Source organism: Melozone crissalis, unplaced genomic scaffold (genome assembly GCF_028551555.1).
Source record: "Melozone crissalis strain CALT ecotype California unplaced genomic scaffold, PUWL_Pcris_2 ptg000016l_1, whole genome shotgun sequence".
Classification (NCBI taxonomy): domain Eukaryota; kingdom Metazoa; phylum Chordata; class Aves; order Passeriformes; family Passerellidae; genus Melozone; species Melozone crissalis.
In genome coordinates, this window is record NW_026535794.1 from 17,834,036 (window position 1) to 17,860,619 (window position 26,584).

General features: G+C 41.4%; 1 protein-coding gene across 1 annotated transcript in view; it reads right to left on the reverse strand.

Moving 5' to 3' along the window:
• The window catches only part of GPR158 (G protein-coupled receptor 158), a 190,858-nt gene extending 164,498 nt beyond the window's left edge, over window positions 1-26,360 (reverse strand). Inside the window, exons 1-2 of the mRNA XM_054273612.1 lie at window positions 25,353-26,360; window positions 10,391-10,496 (exon numbers count right to left, since the gene is read on the reverse strand). Of these exons, the coding sequence (XP_054129587.1) occupies window positions 10,391-10,496; window positions 25,353-26,224 (978 nt within the window). The 5' untranslated portion in view covers window positions 26,225-26,360. The remainder of the gene's footprint in view (window positions 1-10,390; window positions 10,497-25,352) is intronic.
• Between the last annotated feature and the right edge of the window lie 224 nt (window positions 26,361-26,584).

Here is a 26,584-nt window from a genome sequence, read left to right on the forward strand (position 1 = left end):
TTATTACAGAGAAAACCCAAATTTAAAAATTAAAACTCATTCTACTACCAAGAAAAAAATCAGTCTCCCCATTTTTCACAAAAATATTCCCAAATATTCATATCAGGATGACAGCAGCATTTTATTTAGCCATTTCTTTTAAACAAGCACCATATAAAAATTCTGTATAACTAAGCAACCAAGAAATGCCTCCTTCAGCCAGTTTATTTACTTTGAAGGGCAGTGGAACAACATGAATTACAGAGTTTAAGCTCTACAGAGAAAATATTTGCTCTCATGTGCTTAAAACCAATTTGTGCCATGTATTGTATATATTGGAAGGTAATGATGTCTTATCATGGCTGGTAGAAGTCTACAAGTTCTGGAGTGCTGCTTTCTTTGACTTCCTTCCTTGGAAGAGAGAGAGGATGCTTCAGCTGAGCTAAAATAACACCATGAATATCCAACAGCATAAGACAGATATGATTAGGGATGGAACTGGACAAATGGTATCAAAAGTTTCTAAATTTTCAAGAGAAAAAAAAAAAAGAGACATGCATTTGGTGGAGCTTTGACTGGTAGATGGGTTTCTAGAAATGCTCAGTATGTATTACAAAGCCACCTGCCATTATCATAGAGCAGCACCCTCTCCAAGTGTCCTTTTTACATTTTCTCCCCATAAGAAAGGATTAAGATTAATGCACATTTTCAATCAAGTTTTACCAGTCTTTCAAATGATACAGTTTCCAAGAGAAGCTACCTGAAATACATGTTTTCATATTTCAAAATTACATTTATTAAAAACATTCATTCAGGAAAATGCACTACTCATATTGCTTTACTGCATTTCAGATGAAAACAGGTAACAATGTCTTAATTTCAAAAGAACCTAGAACAATTTACTAAACAGCCCTCAGAATCCTCTAATTCTAGGACAGTATTCCATACCTTGTAGTCTATTTGGAAAACTCCCAATTTATAATGCAGCATTTGTAGTCCAGTTAAATGCACCACCAAATCTATATTTTAGATCTTCCATCCACTCAAAGATTTAATCATTAGATACTTAGATAATATATGAAGGGATAAAAATATTTAAAACCTTGCACAAGCAGCAAGCCAACACAAACCAAAATTTAATGTTATCTCTACTAAATCAATTTCAGAGAAGTTTTAAAAGTAAGTTGAGATGCTTACAGCTATTATCTAAGAAAATAAGAATCTGAATATATTGATTCCCTTTCTTCTATTGTAGTAGAAGAAAAAATGTTGAGCTTGTTATAGAAAAAGTGTCTAATGCAAATGATTTCTCAAAAAACTTACATGCACATCTTCACACACTTATTAGAAGTTTAATAGAAAAAAGTGATTAGCAAAAGCAGCTGGCAATGGAAGACAGTCTTGACACAAGTATAAAGAAAGCAGAGTGGAAATGCAAAGCTCAGAAGGGATGCCACGTTTTCTGCACTAAATCAGACAGGAAAAATGAATCTACAAAGGATGAAAGAGCAGCTGACCACAGAATCACACAGCAGCTGAGCCTGGAAGGCACCTCTGAAAATCATCCAGTCCCAAGTTCTACTCAGAGCAGCCACAGCTAAAGCAGGTTGCCCAGGGCCCCACATATCTGAACATCACCAATGGTGGTCACTCCACCACATCCATGGACAGCCTGCTCTGCTGCCTGACTACCCTCACAGTGTAATCAAAAAGGGGTTTTTTACTGTTTCTGTTTAGTCTGAAACCCTACCTCTTGTCTTGTCACTGACTACCCTTGAGAGGAGTCTGCCTCTCCTTTACGTACAGAGAATCCCCAAAACTTCTCTTCTCTACGCTGCACAGTCCCAGCTTGCTCAGCCTCTCCTCATACAAGCGGTGCCCCAAACACCCGACGATTGTGGTGCCCTTGGCTGAACTCCTTCAGGGCATCCATGTCCCCTGAACTGAGGAGCCCAGAGGTGGGGACAGCCCAGCAGAGCAGGCCTTGAGCAGCTGGCAAAGCTCTGCCTAACACAGCCCCAGAGGCAGTGCAAGCCTTGCAAGAGCACCCTGCTGGCTCGTGGTAAACGCGGTGCCCACCAGCACCCCCTGAACCTCTTGCACAAAGCTGCTTCCCAGCTGCTCCATCACCCATGGAAATGCAGCCTGTGCTGGTGCATGGGCTGAGGAGCAAAACAAGGACCAGTGTCCCCTCCCAGCCTCTGTAACATCTCAGCACAAAGCTGCTCTGGCAGGATGCCTCTATGCAAAGGACCAAGCAATTCACAGCTCCAAATACATGTATCTATCAGATACACACATTTATACAATGTTCATACACGTGCATACATAAACAGGTTAGCTGTAAATACATGTTAATTAATATAAACACATACAAAAATATTTGAAGGTTGCAAATATTTCAGTTTATTAGCTAGAGAAAGTTCAATTTGTTTCTCAGGTCAAGCCAGCTGACTTAGTTTCACTTTAAAATGTACCAGTAAGACTATCTGGTTAAAGTGAACAATATGGGACTCACTTTGCTTAAATTAGAATGCACGGTTATACCTCTTCATGAATACTTCTTTTCTGTAGCCAACCATATTTGAAAGATGAAAAATTATTAAAATGTTTAGATGGAATTAATGGTGGAAAAAAAGTAGCTATTACATTCTGACAAAAAGAGTAGAGTTCAGTAAGCAAATCCTACTACCTATTTCATGCAAGTAAATGAAAACTGATTGCCTTCAGAATAGTTGTGGTAAATCTGTGGACCAAATTTAACTTCAGAGGGATTCTGATCCTGCAGCAAGAAGAAAACAATGTAATATAACAAATATTGTCTGATTGGTCTGTAAGCAATATCTACTTTCCCTCACCATCTTTTATAAGTTAAGGAATAATCAAAGACAATAAATATCTTACTTATCTAAGGAATTTTATATACATAGGATGTTTGGAAGAAGTGTGTTTCTTTTCACTACTTTTTCAGTGACAGAAAAAAGAATAAAATCCTTAGAGATGAATAATAATGAAATGCAGCAGGATGAAGCTCAGGTTACAAAATAGTCAAAACACAAAAAGGCAGCAATACTAAAAAACCTGAAGATCAAAAATCAAATGTTCTGCATTCCCATATTAGTACTGATGCTTAGTACATTCATATTCTCAAACAGCAATTGACAAAAAAGTATTAAAGAAGCACAAAAAAACTAAGAAATTTCCAGGACACCAGTCCTTGATAGCCATCAATTTATGGTACTGGCAAATGGAAACCAGAATAAAAAGTCATACAAATTACTGAGATTTAAACAAAAGCATAGATAACCCAAAAGCAGTCACTTTCATTTGCAAAAAATCATTTACCTCTTAACAGAAGTCACCAACAAAAGTGACTGTATTTGAATGTCTAGCGTTATAAAACTGTGCCTAAAAATAAAGCTAAATTAGTTTTTTTCCATTAAGGTTATTACTATGATTCAGTACATTGTTTTGAATATAAAGATTCAGCAGCTATTGTCCCCAGTCTTTCTTCATGAGAGCTTTAATATGTTTTCAAGATAAATTTAATTTTTTATAGAAAAACAAATGACCTTTAGTCTCCAGGCTAAATTAAACTTGCTTCTTGTGTAGGTATGATGAACTATGAAAAAAGCAGGAAAAATAGTTACTACAGTTGATAAAAGCTTTTTTTCAAGTAAGGCAGGCAAGTTTTTTTCTATTAATTAACTTTCTCAAGCCTTGAAAAAAACTTTTTCTTTCAAAGAAAAAATTAACTGCAGTATGTATGTATGAGCAGAATTTTCCTATTTTAACTATGACAAAACCCTCTGCAATATATTACCTGAGTAAACTGACAGCTAACTCAAGAACAGAGTCTGCACAGTTCGTAAGAAGTTGTGTCCTTTGCAATGACAGCCACAGTGTGTTTATTTAAGAGGAGTTTGGGTGATTTAATTTTTGACCAGAATTCTATCACAAGTCAAGATCACTAAGAAAACTATGAAGCTCAGCAGACACAGGTTTCAGAAATGTATCAGGATGCTTAAGTTTTGCTGGAAGTATCTGGATGATGGTGTGGGTACATGCTGTGGTGCACCCCAAAACCCCATTCTGAAGATGATCCAGCCTGAGCCCTGCCTGGAGCACATCTCAGCACCCATGGCTGGCACACCTCTCTGCAGAAATCAAACTCTGGAGAAGGTAATTCACACACCTGGAGATCACTCTTCAATTCCAGTCTATCAGTTTGGAGATAATAATTTTGCCTGTGGGCCAACTGTAAAATGCGGGTAATAGTTTTTGTATCGCCTCACAAGATAAGCCTGTCAAATCTCTCACAGACTGGACCAGATGCTTTGAAACCAAAATGCTGCATATTTATCTATGCATGTATCTAATTGTGCTTAATGCTATAGAGGCATTTTTCAGACATTGCACAGGCCTCTGGACACAGTGATAACAATTGAGGACTCTAATGAAGCTGTGCTCTGTTTATGCCTGGGTTTGTTGCAGCTTCTGCCCTCTCACTCTGGGAAAGGCAATTCTCAGCCAGCCTGCCATGAGGATGGTGCAGCCTGGCTCCAGTCCCCACGCTCCTCACTGCAAGGTTCTTTGTGCCTCCCAATACACCCTGATCCTCCTTCTCTTGCTCCAGCCACAGTTTTTCAATCTCTCTCTTCCCTGCATCCAACCCCCTCTCTGCAACTTCCCCTTTGCTCCCACCACACACATTTTTCTCATGTTTCACCAGCCAACTAAAATTCTGGGCCTCACCTCTTCCCTTCCCAAACACAAAGAGAAGAAGCACCAGCACAGCTAATCAGCATTGCCTGACAGGATCATCTGAACTTCTCTGCTCAGCAGAGAAAGATGCAAAAACTGCAGACACAGATCTGAAAGAACTGGAAACTGATGTAATGTTACATCACCTGTCATATGCAAGATAAACCAAAAATTTCCCAGCTATCTTAGTTTGACAGACAACATCATTCAGCCAACCATTTACCTCTTTTCATGTTTTAACTCTGGGGGAAGGAAAAACAGAAGCAAATAGAACTGACCTAGATGAATTTAAATGCTCAAGTTAAGACTGCTAGCTAGGATGAAAGAAATTTTTGCAAAGGTTTTCTTCTTTGAAGAAAACATTGATAACCAAGATTAGCTCCTGCAAAACACAGACTCATTTAAATTTTTTGTCTTTAAAGCAAAGATGCTGTAGCTAAGCAACCTGGCTCTTCCTTAAACTGAAAGCTGGTTTTCACAGTACCTTGTTTATCACTGAGAACTCCAACAAACCTCCACCTTATTTTATGTAACAGTGTCTGGGGGAGTGCCAGATTAGATCTGGTTTACTGTCATAAGGGGACTTTTCCCATGAATGCAGATGATGCAAAAGTTATTTTTAAAATAGCATCCAAAATGGTTTTTTTGTGTTTACTGCATGCTCTTCAAATACCCTGAGCTGTTGGAGAGAACATGTCTGCTTCTGAATCCAAGACGTGCTGGTTACGTTTTCTTTACCTGCACACTGAATGAGCCACTGCCCTTTCTACCTTAGTTTCCCCCTTCAGCCCAGGATTTGATATAGCATTTAGTATTTGTTTGCTACCACTAATGATGTTGTTCTAAGACAAAATATATCCTGACATGCTCTGTGCTCTGCTTGGGTACTGCTCTTATCCTGCGTTGAATGCAATCCGGAGCTTCAAGAATGATTATTATTATTTCCAAATTAGAAGCTAACTATAGTCCATAAACCTATTCACTCAGACTGAATCAACAAACAGCTTTGATTTCAAATTCTTCTAATTCTGACTGCACTTTCCCTAATGGATAGGACAGAAAACACATGCAAGTAAAAAGCAAAATCAATGACACTGACTTTGACCCAGAGGGTTATAACTTCAGATGCTAATCTCTTGCCACAGTTCCCCTCCCACAGACTGTGCACATTAATAGCCTTTTCCCAGTCTGACAAGGGCACTGAAAAGCACTTGCTTGAAAAACCTGGAAAGCACTGGGTTCCCTCCACCCCCTCCCAACCCAGTCCCATTGCAATTCTATTTTTAACCAGCCCCCACCTCCTCATTCTTCAGTTGCTTGTAACCCTGCATACAGTATAATAAAATATGATGGACCAAAATGTTTTGCTAAACAATGGAAAAAAGATTTTTTGGCTGCACTGCTCATTTGTTTTGCCTTCTCAGTTGGTTTTGTGTTTGTGCACAATAAATAAACACACAGTAGGCCTATGCATCCTTCTACAAACAGGGATATGCAGCCACCGTACACAGACAGCACTGCAGCCTTCTTGTTTACTCTGCTTCCCTCATTTCCTCCAGATATTTTTGCACGCTGTCATTTGTGGAATACTGCTGAAACCCAGAGGGATGTCAGCTGAGCCTGCCTCACACTGCAAGCTGTTGGCAGGCTCATTAAGGCCAGGGGAGCAGTGTGGAGTCTGCTGCCACTGCTCACAGACTGATGCTGCTGGCCGGAAGGACCCGGCCACGCTCAGGGGGCCACACCAGCTGATTTCTTCAGATGCTCCTCAGCCCTGACATTATTGCTGCTGGCTCCACACGGACTCTAAAGTTGTTACTAAAAGTGCCAGCAGCTGCTGTCAGCATTTATGGAGAAGAAATCCAATATAGTAAAAGTCTTCAAGGGTTTTCAACAGGGTAAAAGTGCATGTTTTCTTACTCCCATTACCAGCCTTGACTGTACATTGTACAGCCACTGCCTGTACAATGAAATTACTTTGAATTTGTTATTGGGTAACCACACTTTTTCTGTTTGTAAATATCAGATTTGTCTGCATCATTTTATGATCTACCCAACTTAATTATTTCTAACTCTGCAGATATTACCTGTTATATTTGTTGCAGCCTCAGAGAATCCAAATATCTTCCCCAATAGCTTTTGGGGAAGCCATTGCCTATTTGGGAGTCAAGGTAGGAAGGCAGGAAGCAGAATGCAGCTCTCTCTCACAAAAGCCACCTGGTCATCAACCTCTTTTTGGCTGAACAAGTTATTAAAAGGAGAAAAGGATAACAACTGAAATAGACTTTAGCCATGGCTGCAATTTGGCTTTCCTGTGTTAAATATCACTTAACTTCCAGCTTAATTAGGTTGAGCAGTGTCCAGTTACCCTGTGGTTTAACAAGGGCGCTCTTGTTCATCTAGGCTACTACAAATCAGGGATGCATGTGTACTGCCCACAAAAGAGAGCAAATCAGGAAAAATCCCAGTCACTGATTTCTTGCAGCATCCTGAGAAGGATTTGGAGAAAGGAGAGGAAAGCTGGGATGCTCTGTACTGCAAAGGCTAAGTACACATATTAGAAATTTGATTAGTTGAATTAAAAATGGGGAATTCAAAGTTCTTAGTGCTTGGTTTTTTCCTGTTTTTTTGTACTTGAGGGCACCATACATAAAGCAAGATATTTAAGATCCACCAATCCTAAGGAACACCTAAATCTAGGGACAGATGGAAGTTTAAGGAAGATTAGTTATGTCTCAGCATTTTGCTTATTTGAATCATACTATTCCTAAATCACTCAACTGACACTGTTTTTTTTTCCAAGCAAGGACTAACACTATAACTATTCCATCACAATCAGGTTGTTCTTGATGACCTTCCAAAGACAAATCCCAGTGCCACAATTAGCATCATTACCTAGCACTGCTGTGCCAGACTATGTGGAGGCAATACAGGACTTTCAACAACAGTCTCTATTTTCTGGAAGAAGTTGGATCCCATCCATGCCTTCCCTTTTTTCTGTCTAGCACATACAGACCACTGGCTTACCATATGTTTCCATGCACCTCCATCTCTCTCATTTCAACTGATTTTAATTTAGGAAATAAACACTTCAGAACAGAAAGTAGGAGAATTTGTCTGCCATGTGTCTAGTAGATTTTAGCCACTATAAAAGCATTTTGATGAATCCATAACTCTGGTCTTTTCCTCCCATTCTTGCACAAAGTCATTCTCTATTTTCATAGCATTAGGAAAGAAGGGAGCTGTATTTCCAAAATTTTTAAATATTCTGAAAAACTGAGCTTCATGCCTTTGGTTTAGTGGTATTGGTGGCCTGGCCACATGGTATGGGCTATGAAGAAAACACTTTCAGAGCCAAATCAGAAACTCACTATGTCCAAGGCTTATCAAACACTCTGCACAGAGGCCATGCTGCAGTAAATACTCAAGTCACATAACAAAACTGAAGTGAGCAGGGAGGGTCTGACTAGAGCAGAACTGGAAATCCAGAGATCTCCTGGATTCTCTTCCTACTCTGCTGGAGGCAGACTTTGTAAATGGGGGCAGAGCATTCAACCATCAGCAGGTATTTGTTTAACTGCCCCTGGGTAGATAAGAGAGAGCACAGGGAATATGATTTCATTGGCATTTATAAGAAAAACTGTGTGGAAAATATGGTTGCACAACTATCTAAGTTAATCTTATTGCACAGTGGGTTCCAATGAAACAAGTATGGAAAGCAGCACGTGGGATCTTCTCCTGGGTTCAGCTGTGGTAGTTTCTGCTCAGTAGCTGGTACAGAGCTGTGTTCTGGATTTTCTGTGAGATAGCAACAGCCAAAATACCAGTGTGCAAAGCAATGCCTGCATTAAGTCAAGGGCTTTCCAGTTTCCCATGCTGTGCACAAGAAGCAAGCAGAGCCAGGACAGCTGACCCGAGCTGGCCAAAGGGATATCCCACACCATGGAACATCCTGCCTGGTGGCATGGATATAAGCTGGGAAGAGTTGGGCAGGAGGATTCAATTGCTGCTGGAGGACAGGACAGGCATGGGCCAGCAGGTGATACTGTGCATCACTGGTTGTTCTCTGGTTTAATTTTCCTTTTTTTCCCCATCATTATAGCAATAGTACCTTTTATTATCACTATTATTACCATATTGCTTTGTTTCCATTATTAAACTGTTCTTAGCCCACCAGCTTTACCTTTTTTCCCCAGTTCTCCACTCCATGGCAGTGGGGACAGGGGAAATGAAGGAATGACTGCCTGGGACTTAGCTGCCAGCTGGGGGGAAGCCACAGGAGACCCACGACTGGATTCTTCCCCTTTTATTCTGGGTTGCAGTTTACAATCCCACCCCTCTGCTGACATATTTTGCTTATAAGACATTAGGAGAAGGAGGAGCACTTGCTAAAGTATATTATCACATTTGGGATAACTAGAATTTATTTAAAAAACAAGGTTTACCAGATCACGTGGGAAACAGTATTTTCTTCTAGGAAGAAACAGGAGCGACTTCAAAAGCGTTCCCTTCACAATTCAGAAGTCAAAAAGTAGCCGAGAAATAAATTTTTTCACTTGCAGAAATATTCAGTCTTAAATTAGTCTTTATCAAAGACTTGTTTTTGCATTTCAAGTTTATTTCACGAAAAAAAATCAAAGAGAAAAATACAAAAAAAAAAAAAAGATGTTTACAAAAATTCTGAGTTCTTCTTGCTCAAAAATGTTAGCAGCTGAATTCATCAAAACCAACTGTTTTTCTAAATTTAGACTTGGCTTTGATAAATTGGCATTTTACAAAAAATTAGGCAAACATTTCCTGACTTCTGGTAGACAAATGTCAATTTCCCCTACATTTTATTGTCCTTCCCAAAAGCACAATGTACCTACTCTCACAGAAAATAGGTGTCTTTGAAATCACCTTTACACAGGAGAATTAAAAGAAAAATCAAAATTCACTTTGTTTAAAAGTTTCATTGAATACATAAGACAGGCCAGGCTGAAGGATCCATGATTTGCTGACAGATGGAACCAGACAGAGACCTTCAGAAGAAAGAGGAAGCAGGAAGGAGCTGAGCACAAACATTTTAGTCAGCTCTGTCAAAATGTTGGCATTTCTACTAGGAAGGAATTACAGTATCCAATTCTGCCTGTTATTCTGTATCATTCTATCAAATGACCATGTATTTCTGAATAATTACCATTAGCATTTCAGCTACTTCTACTACATTTTGCAAAGTTGTCCAAGCAAAAGTGACACTGACATTAAAATGCTATTTTGATTTTGAGCACAAAATAATTGTTTGACTTGCAAAGCAGAACCTCATAAATCATTTCATTTGCAATCTTTTTGCCTGTAACTGTTATCTCTTCATAATAACTTTGCTTCTGTTTCAATATCAATGGTTCCGAAATGCAGGCACTCCTGAAACTCATGCATCCCGTAACACCTCACACAGAAAGATTCCTTCAGCCCCACAAACCACATTCAATGTCAGTAAAATACATAACATTTATACCACAGAACGATTCCTTCAGCCCCACAGAAAGATTCCTTCAGCCCCACAAACCACATTCAATGTCAGTAAAATACATAACATTTATACCACAGAACAGTGCTCAGTGTAGATATTTGTTACTGAAGTGAGGTCCCTGAGGGACAGACATACCTCAGAATTGTTGAGATGACACCTGTGTGTCCCTGAGAACCATCCTTCGCTCGAGCACTGGTCAATGTCCACCTTCTGCAGATTGATGTCCACTTTGACAACGCCTCTGAAAGCAGAGAGGAAACAGCCTTGAACACAACTGCAGAAATAGGTTAAGCTTTTTTTGTGATGCTGCAGCCTGAAAAGCAGAACTACCTCTTTCTTCTAAATAGGGAATTCGATAAAATGTCTAAAACCAGAAAAGTTTTGTGCTCCCAGAGCCATGGTCACAGAAACATTCTTATTTTAGACTTTACAGAGCTCAGTAAATCTAACACATTAAGACTAGGGTGGCAGTTAAGAACAAGTTCTATGTCCAAACAACGTAATGCCCTACACATTTTACCATGCAGCAAAGACCCAAAATAAATACAGTGAAAGCTGCACTACTTTTTCTGAAGCTAGCAACCTTCCCAGGCAGTTTTGAGTGCAAGGTACCAGACACTGCACCTCACCCCACATCCAGCAAAAACTACATTCTCCCCTTTGCTCCAGGGAACCCTATTTGCCAAAACAACTGGCAAAAGCCTTTTTTATACCCTCCCTGGAGACAACCCAGCCTCCAGAGACATTCAGGCCTCTTTTCTGCAGCTCAGCATCCTCCTCCAGCAGGCACCCAAGCCCTCTCCCCACACCTCTGCCAGCTGGCCCTGCAATAAAACCTGATACAACATCAGAAAGCTGCACAAGCCACCAATAGATCACTGATGTCTGTGAAGGGAAAAAAGTTTCCTACACTCACATGTCCTGAAGGACCATCTAAATTGTGTAAGTCCTATACCAAGAAGTCTCTGAGTTTCATCATCAACAGTTTACCTCAAAAGTGCTTTTGAAAGAAAAGGTAATAAGCCAATTTCAAAGCTGACACTCTGTTGCATAAAAAACTTGAAAATCGTCAGAAGAAGAAAATATCAGAAGAAAAAAGGTAAAAGACTATAGTTCTATATCTTTTTTTAAAAAAAAAACCTTTCAAGATTTACATATTCTTCAGAATTACCTAGGACATTTATAGCATCATTTTGTCAGAGCATGTCACCTATGACTGCTTTGCTGTAGTCCAGACTTGATAAAAATCATTACACAAACTCATCCATAGTGGATGAAAGCTCTGTGCTAATTTCTTACATCCAGAATACCATTCCTTTCAAGTCAATAATTTCAGCCACTTGGGACAGATGTTTTTATTTCTACAGTCTGGACTTCCACAACTTTACAAACACCACCATCTCCCTTCTTTCAGGCTGTGAACCAACAAGGGCATGGCCCAGCCTCTATCTCAGAAGCATCTCATTCACCTCAAAGTGTGTTCCCTCTTTTAATTAATGCTCATAACACAATAATTGCAACAAGACAGCTACAGAGCCATGTATTTGAGAGGATATGTACAAGCAAAATTAGAACATAAGAGTGAGCTTGATCAAAACCAGGACAATGCTGTTCCCTCATGTCTGACCCCAGTACAGCAAGAGTCCACAGCTAAATTTGGATATTCATCTTCAGGTATGCTGTACAGTAAATGGAAAAACACAACTACATCATGTAAGTGGTCAGAAGAATGCATGAGAAAATTACATAAAACAGACAGTAGGAAGTCAGACAGTACAGGAGCACTCAATCCCACTCAGTCTCCTGACTAGAATCTAAACAATATAATGCTGGGCACATTTAGAAATTGCTTGAAATACTTAAGTGCTGGTTCTAGCAAGTTAAATTTAAAATAGCACACACCACACTTCTGGAATATTCTGATATATTTTTAGGTTTTGCCTTTGTACACTTGTTTTGAACAGCAGTTTCACCAGGGAGTTTGACCTGCTCAAACCATGTTTCTACCCCAAAGAACTGTTTTTTCCATGTTCTGGGTGAGCAATAACCTCAAGAAGAAAAACTGTCATACTGCACAGATTCTCTCTTTAAAATGATGATGTCAGTGGATTACAAATTTAACCTGGCAAGAAGGTGCCTGATTCAGATGCCCATGGCAGTAGAGACAACAGATCACTCATCTGGTCACGTGTAGATCCCACCAGGTATGTTTCTAATATTTTCTGGACCTTTTTGAGCTAATACAAATATTAGTGTGTGGGCTGAGGACAGGACCTGTTCTGCAAATGCATACTCTCCCCATGGCTGCAAACAAGCACAAAGCAGGCAGCAGGACCAGGACCAACACTACTCCTTGCTCTCCTAATTCATGTTATACACCAGTGACATTGGCAAAGCTATCAAGGATTAGCATCATCCTGACTACTCCAGAGAAATCAGTTTATACAGTAGGAAAAGCAGCAATGATTCAACTTTGATGGAAATGCAATCCATTCACCTGAAGCACCTGATGGAAGAAGTTTTCATTTCCTTTGCATGGGAAGTTTTTCCCTTGTGTACATTTTGTTTTTAACTAGTAGGAGAGGAAACTCACCTTTCTCTCCTCAAACATTTCTGCAAAGAGAAGTACAGATTTCAAATATAGGACAAGCTAATCACTGCCTAAAGAGAACAAAACAGCTTTAAGAGTTTGCTGTATCACAAGAAAGTCTTGTAGAAGCAGAGTGCCAGTAAAAAAAGGATATAAATATTTTCCAAAGAAAACTTACCTAGAGGTTACTTATGAGAAAGACAACACACACAAGCCAGAGAAATTAGGGTCATTAAGTAGACTGAGAAGGCATTTCAGTATGGTCTTGTACCAGAAGTGCTGCAATTTGGAGAATTCATGGCATGTTCCAGTGGGACAAGCATCAGAAAAGCAGGAGGGCATCCTAACATTCAGAGCCATGTACTGCAAAGAAAAGAATATACTTCTGGGCTTCTCACATCAGAATTGATTAAAGAACTTACATCCTTTGAAAGCTCTTTAATACAATTACTTTGTCAAAAATAGATGTGAAAATCAGATTCATACAGCAACTATCATTGGAAGAAGCCTCTTGTGATGAATCCAATCAGCTCAAAGCAGGCTCTTAAGTTGGGTTTTTTTTATACTTTTAATAATGGAGACTTCACCATCTCTGGGAAATCCAATCTACTCACTGACCAAACTCACAGTGTCCATAAAAAAGATTTCTGATGTTCAAATGAAATTTCTTGTATTTCAGTTTGTGCCTCTTGGGCTTTCCATCCTTTCCTTTCATGGAATAAGGCTGAGAAGGTCTGTCTCTCTCTCCTTTACACTTTTTCACCGGGTACTTACACACAAAATGCCCCTGAAGCCTCTTCTTCTCCAGGCTGATCAGTCCTTCTTGTACATCAGATGCTCCAACCTTTAACTGTCTGTGTGGCCTTGCACTAGGTTTGCTTCAGTACATCCTTATCTCCTGTGCTGAGGAGCCCAGAAGTGGACATGGCACTCTTAATGGGGCACCAGGCTGGGGAAAGAGGAAGGATCACTTTCCTCAACCCATTGGCAAAACTTCCTCTCACCAGCCAGGAGGCTGTTGGCTGTCTCTGCCACAAGCACACGCTGGTGATTCGTGTCAAACCGGTGCCCACCAGGAGTGTATCAGAAGTGACTGACCTCCAGATGGTCACCAGCTATCTATACACAGAAGGCTGCTGAGTTGGTTGAACACTATTTTCCCCTCAGAAATCCATGCTGACTACTCCCAGTCACATTCCTCCTCTTCATGTGTTCCAGAAGGGGTTCTCACAATTATTTGCTCCATCACCTTCCCAGGGAATGAGGCGAGACTGATCAGCCTGTAGTTCTTGGATTTTCCAACATCTTTTGTCACAAAGTACACTTTTCCATTCAATAGTTTTCATTCCAAAGACCTTGGAAAGGACCTTTAAGGTCATTGAGTTCTAGCTATTAACCAAACACTGCCAAAGTCACCATCAAACTGTGTCCCTAAGTGCCACATCTTCTAAATACCTCCATGGAGGGTAACCCAACCCTGGCAGCCTGTTCTGATGCATGACAATCCTTTCAGTGAAGTGAGTTTACCTGATATCTGTCACAGACATCTTTTATGAAAAATCCGTTCCTTAGGATTTTTTTCTTCTGAGAAGCTGAGAGGCCTCAGGAACAAAATGTAAACAATGGTTATCTGCTGCTGTGGAATTCAAGAGGTGCATCTGTGATTGGTCTCGTGCAATTGTTTCTAATTAATGGCCAATCACAGTCAGCTGCCTCAGACTCTCTGGTCAGTCACAAGCCTTTGTTATCATTCCTTGCTTTTCTATTCTTAGCTAGCCTTCTGATGAAATCCTTTCTTCTATTCTTTTAGTAAAGTTTTAACATAATATATATCTGAAAATAATAAATCAAGCCTTCTGAAACATGGAGTCAAAATCCTCATCTCTTCCCTCATCCTAAGACCCCTGTGAACACAGTCACAAATATCCAATGAAAACTCCTTTGGCACAACTTGAAGACATTTCTTCTTGTCCTGTCACTTGGGAGAAGAGACCAACCCTGACCTCCCCCCAGCCTCCTTTCAGGCAGTTGTAGAGAGCAGTAAGATCTCCCCTCCTCTTCTCTGGACTAAACTCCCCCAGCTCCCTCCTCAGACCCTTCACCAGCTCCACTGCCCTTCCCTGGACTTGCTCCAGCCCTTTTAATGGCTTTCCTAAAGTGAGGGGCCCAAAACTGAACACAGGATTTGAGGTACAGCCTCACCAGGGGAATGATCACTTCCCTGCTCCTGCTGGCCACACTATTGCTGATGCAAGATACTCATGATCACAGCCATGCTCAGACAACGTGTCCATATTCCTCCCAGGTTATGTGGTCCTCTCCCACCTGCACTTTCAATTTATGCTTCAGTTTTGTCAGGATCACAGTTCAGCCATCCAAGCTCAAAAATATCTTCATAATACCTCTTCCAGAAATACTACAAAATTCTTTCATTTCAAACTAAACACATGTTCCTTTTGCTTCTCTCTAAAGTTTTTCTTACAAGAATGTTTGTCTTCCACAAAACTCAATCTTCATGAACTCAATGCAAATTTTTTTACCTACACTCTTCTCCCACCTGCAGCTCTTCTGTAGCACAACCTGAACTTTTGACATGGCTAAGTTGACCTGGTTTTCCCTTTTCTCAGAGCTTTGTGAGTTTCTGGGGTGAAAATCTACAGTAAGAAGAAACAGGACAGTGCAGGAGCAGGAAAGCAATCTCTCCTTACAGTTAAAAGCTGCCACAGGATTTGAACTGTTGCCCCCCCATGATGCACATTATTATTACTTTTTCACTAGACCTCTGCAATTCATGTTTTATAGTAACATCACAGTTCTGAAGTAGTACAGGGCCTGAAACTACCTGAGGATACAGTGTCTTCAAAAGCAAAGTTTCTTGAAGCATATATGTGGCATTTATAAAAGGTGTCATGATGGTACAAGAGTTCCATGAGTTCATTTGAGATCCATTTTAAAACACCACCTCAGACTTGCACCCCACTGCAATTACACACAGCACACTAATATATGTACACGATAGATTTCTGAAATTCATCCGTGATTAATACAGTAGCTAGCACAGCCTGTTTAGCCACCCACATTTCCAGTTATTTTTGATTCAGCATTCAGAAAATGGAACATATGAAAGAACACATCCTCCTAGAATGTATATGGACCAACTCCCTGTGTTATATTTATCGAACTAATTGGGAATAATTGCAGTGTTGCTATCTTGGTGTAAGCAATCAAGACAAATACCAAGGGTGTAAGAGTAGACTCAGCTTGTCAGAGTAACACATTCATCCACACCAGCAATGCTGCCTGGCTGAACACAAGCCACAGCCATAAGTTAATAACAATATTACTGGTAATTGTGGACCATCTGGCAGGTAAGTATATTTTGTTAATCTCCTTGAAACAATAGATATTTGTTTCCTGACACAATTTTACAGTCCTTACAAACACAAAAGAGATATCTAAGGATTGCATGTCCATGTTAAACATGCAGTTAAGAAAGAATTAGTTGAATTATATATAAGATAATCACTGAAGAATGATGTCATCAAGGATTTTCTGTCAGGTCAGAGGTTTGATTTAAGAGGCTTTAATGCCTGTCTGTATTTCCAGTACTACTGTTTGTTGGCATGCTGCTTGCCTTGAAATCTGTGCCAGAAATTGATTTAAGCTTATTTTCCCAAACTACTAGCTATCTTGATAGTTTCAGTAGTTATAATATTTCATTGTAACAACATGTTGTAAAACCTATCTACAGAATATTTTTTTTGCCTCTACTGTTACATCATAAAAAAAAAAATCAGGGGGAACATGTTCATTTTCTCCCAGTCAGCTTAATCCAGAATTGTACAAAATAATAGCCTGCCAACATTTAAATGGTGATAAACAGTATCCTTGTGCTCTAGATCTTCAAAAGCTTTTTTGGCACAGAGGTCATCACAGCTCAGCTAAACACACAGCTTGCCCTCTATGTTTGTACACTCACTTTTGTGCCCATAAGCATTGTGAGCACTCATAGTTAAGGTATAAGGGATGGTTATCACACACTGAAGAGGGCATCATCATCCACATCTAAACAGCTGCTTGGATACTTGCTGTCACATTCATTCAGCCCTCCATGCTGTCCCTCATGAGTCCGCTTTACCAGAAAACAAGGAGATAAGAAAAACAAGTTCTCTACAGACATCAGAAATCTGCAAATGCCCACTCCTCTAGACAAATACACACTGTATTTTGCATAGCAAATGTTTTCAGGGCAGATGCCTTTTCTGACCACTCTCATTTTGGAGGTTGCCACTTTCAAGAACATTAATCTTCAAATACTGCATAGTACCCGACACCTGAGGCTCCTCCCATGCACCATCAACTCAGCACCCAAAAATAACCCTGGTGTCAAATTCACAAATGAATTCCAGCCATAAGTCTTACTGACAAACAGCAGGTTCTGCAGGTTCAGCTTGCCTTTGAAAGTTAAGATTTAGGATTCTGCATCACTTGGACATCATTAAGGTTGTTACCATGCACAACCAGCCAGACTCACAAAAAGCTGCTGGGACGTGAGAGACAATTTTGGCCTGGTCACAGAGTCACCACCAACTCCTTTCTAATAGGACAGACACTTCCCTAATTCCTCAGCCATAGCATGACTGCTGCTTTTCAACACACATTTTCATAGAACCAGCTTCCACTAAAAATAAACTGAACAATAAGGTACAGCAGTGTGGACACATAAATTAGGATTCATCTGCAAAGAAAGTCTCTCTTTTGAGAAACAGTAAATTGAAACAGTACTGCAAGGGCAGAATACTTAAAGCTGAATTCTATTGTCTGAAGAATTATTTCAAATTAAATCTGCCTTTATATTTATGGCATGCAGTGCTGCCTTACTGGGGATATCCTTGCAATTTAGTCAGAGAGTTTCTTAGATACTCTGAGGAGTGGGGATGGTTTGGGCTTGTTTGTTTCGGTTTTTTTTCCTCTTGAGGATGCTCAAGCAGCTGCTTGCATCTTAACTCTGTCACAAAGCATCACCTTGTATAGGAATGACAGGTGCCAGTGATGGTAAAGTACCACTTACATTAGATTATACCTATGAAATTAGGTCTTGGAGCCAAATTCAGGCTGCTTTTCTTTTAATGTTTCCACTACCATCCATGGGGTCAAACAGGCAGGTGGAAAGAAAGAGTCTCAAGGAACAGAGCACAACAGAAGAAAATATATTAGGAACACAAAGAGCTTTCGAAATAGAAGAATCCTACATAGGATGAATGGTTGCAGCCTAACTATACTAAATCCTATGACCCTGAAAATTTATTTAAAGGTAACAAGGTCATTTTAAAACTCAAAAGTGGAAGCCAACCTCAAAAAAAAAAAAAAGAAAGAAATTGAAAGGCATAAACCTGGGCAAGGAGGAACATACAAATTACAAGAATGTAAGACAAAACCAAGATATCAAGATACTTTTAGAAATCACATTTTAAAAGGATAGGCTCTACCAAAACCATTTCAAATACCTCAGAAAGTGGAAGGCTGAAGTAGAATCTCTAACACAATACACAACCAAAATACAAAAATTGCTCAGAGCAGAGACAGCTTCTGACAAAAATGAATTATTTCCATCTATCTTGAAAGAATCAATTAAGCAAAAATCCCTTCACATGCAGGGAAGTTAACAAGTTGGACTTCACAAATGAGTGGCCGTGACAAAGTCTGCAAGTGATAAAAATGCTTAATGTAACCCACAACTAAACCTGGCTGAGGCAGAAAAGATGCAGTAAAACACTTTGGAAAGTATTCATTCAAGAATCTGGGATCTTCCAATGAGTTTAGATTCATGAAGTGAGTTTAAAATAGAAAACTGTGGAACGCAGAATAGATGGCTATAATGGAACATATAAATGTATTACAGAATACAATGCTAAACTACATAGTAGAAGACAAAAATGTGTTAAAACATGGATAAGAATCATGAAGGAAGTATTCATGAAGGAATCATGAATACTTACTATCCAGTCACTCAGGTGAAATCTGAAAGAAAACAATTTCTTTTTGTTGCTTATCACCGGTAAATTGGACATAACCAGGATAGAAGAACTTGACATTTTTCTTTCAGTACCTGCCAGAACCTGCTTTTGGAGCAAGGGCCATGGAAACCTTTTACTTGACCTAACAGAGCAATACATTTTTTCTTACATTCAGGAACATTTCTATCTCAGCCCACGCTCACAAATAGACTAGATGACAGTGCTGGAGCTGAATCCCAGATAGTAAGGACTGCCACAAGTCCATCCCCTTCAAAAGAGCTTTGATAACCTGCTGTGCTGGAAGTCTGGCCCAAGGGCAATGGGGGTGGAAAACACAGGAGTTGGAAACAGAAGTTTGACCCAAAAAACCAAACATTGCTTTTTTGCAACTTAGCATGTGCTAGGTAATTGTGGACATTAATGCAATATGGGTTTCAATCCTCTCATAGTCATATTTAACTTCTTTCTTCCAAGACCCACTTCTGTTTCTCCAATACTGAAGGAAGCTGAATAATGGTTCTGAAAGAGAAATCCATATTTATTGTTCCCTTCCTATGTTTCATCAACATCCAGTTTTCTATCCCTCTTCATGACCTCATATGAAAAATGCTGGCAGGGACATAATTGCCTAGAAAATACTTGAAATATCCTGAGGGTTTCCACAAAGAGACAGCATAATAAGAGATTTCTTTGTTTTAACTTCTTTTCAGGAACACAAACCCAAGACTTTCAGAAATTCTAGAAAATAAATTATTCCTTTTCATTTTTGAAACCTGTTCTAAATCCACCCACACCTTCAATCAAGGACCAAGACATGTTATAAAAAATGTCAACCTCATAATTTAAAAATACTTTCTGCATTATACAACTAACATCATATCACAATGGCACAAAAAACTTAAAAGTCTCCTTAAACAATTAAAATTAATTTTCTCTTAGCTTGGTACTCAGACTAAAGAGAGATTGGGGGAAACTAAAAAAGGGGGTAAAGGAAGAAACTAAACCATGTCTAAAAGTAAAAAGAATACCCAATTTTAAAATTATTTTTTTCATGTCTACATTTGTTTGGGCTTTTTTACCAAGGAACTTAACAGCTATGAAATATTTAGCAGAATAATAAATCATATAATACATACAATCCCTAAGAAATTACTTATTTGTCATAAATACTTCTACCTCCATGGTTTAATCTGCCTTTAGTAATGTTTCTTTAACTAAGAGTCCCATCATAGTCCAACACTGGAGTGGTCCAAGTAATTGTTAATGGTACAGCAGAAATCACTACATTATACTGCCTTTAGGGAAGAAACAGCTCAATTTAACTGTGCAGTAAAGATTATCTTTGCATCAAGGGAGAGCTTTCCAATAACTGAGAGAAGGAGCAAACCTCTGGGAGGCAGAAAATATTAAGATATAGCACAATCTGGCCAAACTTAAGAATCAAGTTACCTGTAAAGGATCCAGAACAAGACTCCATTCAAAATAAAATAAAATTAAAAAACAAAACCCAAAACAAACAAAACCAAACCAAAAAAAACCACCTCCAACTTACTCAGCTTGCTGATTGAGTACCTTTCTCCCAAAACAGACATTATTCCATTGGATTCTCCCTAAAAACCTTTTAAAAAGATAGCAAAATGCTGTGCTGGATTCAGCAAAAAACCTGCTGGAATATGGTGGGAGGGGGAAAGAAAGTCAGTGCTTCATATCCTGAAGACAATCTGACCTTCACAATGAGAAATCACACGAGACCAATGACCAGTTCCCAAAATGTAGATGTATTTCAACACAACGTTGAAGAGAATGAGAACAGCACACAAGGGAACATTTTGAACTGCAAAAGCAGCAACTCATTCATCAGAGTTTGGGGATAATTGATGTCATTGCACAAGCCTGAAACAGTGCACATGAATCTGACTAACCATGCTCAGGAAATACTGGAACAGGACCTGAGAAGAGGGACCATGGCAACAGAGAGCTTATGAGAGACTAAAGAAAGCCAGTTTGTGTAGTCTAGTAAACAAAGGTGGTGAAGGGGCCATGGCCTATAAATAAGTCAGAGCAGTAAACACCAGCTGAGGGTGCTAAGTCAGATGGAAGACAGTTCTGGACCAGAACAAATGAAAGAGAACTGACTGCAAGTGAATAAATTCAGATCAGAAATCAGGAGAAATTATCCAACCCTTCAGTCCGGCATGCCAGTGAACTGAAGAGTCAAGAGGGAAACCCACCTACTTAAAAGATGGAGATTTGTCAACTGATGACATTAAGTGGGCTTGTGACAGCAGAAGACTGACTCAGTGACCCAGGAGGACTTTTTTTAACTTGTGTGTTCCTATTAGCTGACTATTTAGTCATCTTTCTTCTAGATGAAGACATGACCTTTCCCACTTGTCTCCTGGACTGCTAAAGCAACAAAGACCTCTCATTTCTTCCTCCAGGCACCAAGGAAATATTTTTAGAAAAGGAACTGTATTTACAACATGCAACTTCTCACACTTTTCCACTTTCTCAGTGGGGCTGCAAGGAGGACAGTTGGGTCATCACATGCCATAAAATATGGTTCGTTCTGACCATGTGATAGGGAGTGGCAGAGGAGGGGCACAGAAGACCTGTGACAGATGCTCCTGTGCTCTACCCCCTGCAGCACCACAGCAGTAGAGGGATTAGGCACATTAGGTTGTGAATTTCAGCTGCAAATGGCATCAGTTTAGACAGGAGGGATGGGTAACATCAAGTGATTACTTTGAGTCTCTGTGGATCCTGATTTCTGAACGGGAGCCTACACTGCACCTTATAAACAGTAACGCTCTCTGCATGGATTTTGGGTGGAAAGACCAGCAAACAGAGACAACACAACATGAGCAAGCACTGCTAAGAAGCTGCAGAGAGCCAGCACTGCTAGCTTGGCATTGTACTAGGCTAATGTGGCCCTGAACAGCTCCTGGTACATTTATCAGTACAATCAAGTTGCTTTTGGTTTCTCCACTTCATCTCAGTATTTATCTACAGTGTTGGTCATGGCAAGACAATTTAACCACATCCTCTCCTTGGCCTTCACTTAGGGCAGGTTGGCAGCAATCTTTTGGGAAGGGGACAGGTAAAATTGAAGACAGATGAGCTGTTGGCAGGAGCCCCCTGGCCTGTGACACTCCCATCCTCAGGCCAAAAGCACTGTAACGCTTCACAATGTTAAGAAGAAAACTTTGCTGCTTTCTGTTGCACTTTGGGAGCATCACTGACAACAGCACTGCAGCAGCAGCATGCACTGAACACAGCCAGCAATAGTTACCATTATTGCCTTCATTATTCAGTATCACTATTGCCCTCATTAACCTCTTCCCATTGCCATGCCACATGAACAAACCCTTCTGCTACTCACGTCTTTTCTTCTCACGCCTTTTCACAACACAGAGTAATCTGAGCACACAACATGGGTTTTTCATGCATGAAGCAGGACTGGAAGATGATATCCAGTAGCATATCAATTGTGCTTCAGTTGCTAAAGGCATTGAGTTAAAGAGATTTGATCACATGCAGTCTGAAATAAACCACCATAAAACACGTAGGGTCCACGATATGTTGATATCAAATAACATCAAAGTGAATAAGGCCTAATCAAGAATAATGTTTGATGCTCCCACAGAAGAGATACCAAGAAGGAGCAATGGGATTTTCCTTCTGTAATGCGAAAGAGCTCTCTCTCATGGATATGGCATGCTCCTGGAATGTATCACACCCTAATGTACCATGCCTTAAACCTAATGGGAGCAAAGAAAGTACAAAAACGGTTAGAATAATATTAAAGAGGCATATGCTAAATTACCATTAATGATATCACACCAGATTACTAAATGGGAGGAGCATGGTAACTCATTCATTAAAATGTTTCTAACACATAGTTCAGAGATATCTTTTTGGGAGAACCAACATAGCCGCCCCAAAAGATGGAGGGTAATAAACACTCTTTTTTCATATGGGTCTTAAATAAGAATTTAAAGTCAAAATATTGTGTCACTCAAAGACTGATGGTGAGAGGAAATAAGCTTACTTCAAGAGGCATCTTATAGTAATTCATAGAACTAATTTTCCAGTAACCACACTAGATGTCCCATTTTTCATGTGCTCATGCTTTAAGCCATTTTTTCTCTTAAAAATTCACATTGAGGCTGTGTACCTATTAAGTAATGAAAACACCATGTAAATATGGAGACAAACTACAAGTCTTGGAAGCATATTTTGTGTATATCATTTTCTGTGTAGCTGAGAAGTTACTTTCTCAATATCCCAATTCATAACCTTGTATTAAAGCCCATTTTTCATCTAGCATACCTCAAATCAGGAACACAGGAACTATCCTTCAGCCTTGCCAGAACATGTATGTATTTATAATTTTACTTCTACCTGCCTCTTTAATAGTTTGGCAAAAAACATAACCCCCTTTTTTAGAAATGTTTACAAACTCATCTCTGTTGATACAACAAATCTTTGTTAGTTTTGCCCTCACTGTTCAGTATAACAGCAACACAACACTTTGAACTTGCACAGCATATTCCATCTCATGACCTTGTAAACATGAAGTGGTTCTCCAAGCTTAGATGAGCTCAGTGAATGCCCCTTGAAGTGTCAGAGCCATAACAGGTTATTCTATTTCTTCCACAGCAGTGACCCCCAGGTGGCAAGCAGAGGCTGGGAGGGAAGGCAGTGCTCTGTACTGCATCCAGGAGGACATCTACTGGTTGTCGTGGCTGGCCAGGGTTGTGCCAAAACAGACCTGGTGCGTTCTGCACACCAAAGCTACCACAGCAGAAACCTACACCACTGAGATGCTTCCTGCCATCACAGAATCTTGGCACAGAGCTGGGATTGGAGCTTAGACTCTTTTCCTTAAAACATGGGTTTATTTCCTCTTCAATTAAGTCAAGATTGGAGCTTCTTTGAGTTAAATTTTATATCAAAATTTATATTCTCAGAGAGCTGGTTTGTGGCTGCCACCACACCTGCAGCCTAGTGGTTCTGCCAAACTGTATCTCCAATAAGAGAACATCAGCCTACATTAACTTTCATCCACATCCCAAAGTTCATCAAACGTTGAACATTGCATTTCAATGATCTCTGACGAGCTTCCTGACTTCTCTGGACTCCCTAGGGTCCAGAAGAGCTCTACAGTAGACCTATTCCTGGGTTTTGGTCTCAAGAGGAATTCAGCAACAAACAGCCTACAGCTGAGCTCATTTTACCTTAACCCTATAATACCCATAAGCGTGAAAATTTCAGGGCAAAAAGTAATTCAACACAGAAATAAGCAGCCATTATCCATTCAACAAATTTTGGGTTTTTTCAGGAACTTATGACTGCAGTCATATCTCTTTGATTACACTGGATTTCAGACTAAGCCAAGAGAAACATTTGCAGACATTACTGTCTTGCCTCCTAGGTGTGGTAAAATCTCTTTGGAGTCTGCTACGTTCTCATCAATCTTTACCTGTTACTAACTGATAGCACAAAAGAAATCCTGTGCTCCTCTCTCATCCTGAGAAATGCCAGCTGCTTTTGGGCAGTGCACATTCCCCGCTGGACAGAGCTACCTGTGAACCCCTCACAGGAGTGCCAGGGGAAAAACTGGCATCTCACACTCCACAGGTTGCTCTCATTCTTTGAGCAAATCTCTCTTTGGTGTCAAAATACAAAGACACAAGGAAGAGCCTTTTTCTATCTTCCTCTGTGTTAGTTGCAGCTCAGTGGCAAAGTACATAAAAGCAACAAAAGTATATAAAGCCATAAAAAATAAGCAAACCTTTACCCACGCCAAGTATCAAATATAAAGCTGGAGGTGCAAAAGGAAAGCTCTCCCACTGCCACTTCAGCTTATGAATGCCTTGAGCCACATGAACTATGACAGAACAGCAGTCACCAGCACTGATTTACCTACAAGTGTACTACCACTGACCAGGCTCGAGCACCCCACAGTGCATGTGCTCTGGAGACCAGAAACAGCAGATTACCAGCACTAGCAATGTCATTAATTACTGGGAATGTTATTTCCCAGCAGATTAAAAGCATAGCTGAGGTCTAGCTAGGTTCAATTTCGCAGTATAATAAGAAATAACAACTGAGTGAGCATTTTTCTCTTACAGACACAGATAAACTTCAACTGGCAGCTGCCGCTCGCCTCTCGCCACAAGCCCACCAGGAACGTAACCCACATGCACGCCTGCTCCAATAGCAGCAGGCAAAGCAAACGCTGTCTTACAGACGGAGACAACAGCGATGCTTTTAGGGAGCAACAGCTCCCGAAGGCACGAAGGTACCGCTCACCAGGAAGGCCTGAGGCTGCTGTGCGCTGTGACAGCAGCCCGTGCAGCTGGGGTTGATCAGGTCACCCAGAGACTACAATGCCCTTCCCTAGGAGGGGGAGAAAGAATCAAACCCCCATCCTGCTTCCCCCCATCCCCTTCTCGACAGAAAGTAAAGAGAACACTCCTCTTACCTGAACTCGGGCAGGAGGTTTGGCCGCAGCCCATAAAAAGCCGCCGAGAGAGTCACAAGCCAGCCGGGTTTGTAATTCCCATTCTCACATTCCAGGTATGGTGAGGACCACCGGATATGGTTCTTATCAGCAGTGAAGCTCTCCCGCCTCTTCCAACTGTTTTCCAAAGTTTTGGGGCCCGTGTTTAAGACCTTCCTGTGCAGATGCGGCCTCCACTTGCGCTTCAAGCTGTGGAACCACTCAGTTTCCACAGAGGCGTTGGCCAGGCGGTGAGCCGTGGAGGACAAGTCCTGCAGGAGGACCTGGCTCTCGTGCCTGCTGGCCTGGAGGAAAACCTGGGGAGTGGAGGAGAAAGGCTCCGTGCTGAAAGTGATAGCGGCCCTGGAGATGTTGGGGTCCTCCTCCAGCAGGCTCCGGATCAAGGCGCGGTACCACTCCAGGTCCTCCTGCAAGTTCTGCTCCCGCGACTTATTGCTCTGGAGGATCATGTTGAGTAAGTTGGTGGCGTGGGTGAGGGTGCCCAGGGCGCCGTGCAGGGAGGGGTGAGAGGTGAAGCGCGACTTGCCGGCGAGGCTGGCCAGCTCGTACCGCCCGGAGCAGTTGGCTCGCCGCAACTCCCGGGAGTCGCCCGTGTAGAGGAACGAGGCCACGTCCTGGGGCACCTCCTCGGCGAGCCGCTGCGCCAAGATGGTGCTCTCTGTAGAGCGGCTCCGCGGAGCCGGCAGAGGCTCCCGGCTCTTGATGTGGTTGTAAATAGGCTGCTTCCCTCCGAGCGCCCGCTCCCGGCCGCGCACCGCCTGCCCTTGGTCGCCGGGAGCCCCCAGCCCGCGCTGGGCGAGGAGCAAGAGGAGAAGGAGCCGGAGCAAAGCCATGTCCCCCGGTGCTGCCGGTGGCGCCGGCACGGCGAGGCGGCTGAAGATGAGCTTCGCGCAGGCGGCCGCGGCGCAGGGGTGCGAACGCGCAGAGGCGGCCGAGCGGCAGCGGGGCGGAACGCGACCCCCGGCCCGCGAGTCACCTGTGGCGGTGCCGCCCGCAACCTCCCCAGCGCGGGGCTCCGCACAGCCCCACCGCCGGCGCGGAGCGGCGCGCAGCCCCTCCGGCGACAGCAGAGCCGAGCCCTCCTGCGCCTCCTCCCGCCGCGGCCACCGCGCTCACTGAGCTGCCCGGCGCAGCGCGCAGGGGCGGCGGCGCCCGCGCCCGGCGCATTGGCGGGTCCCCCCGCGGCGCCCCGC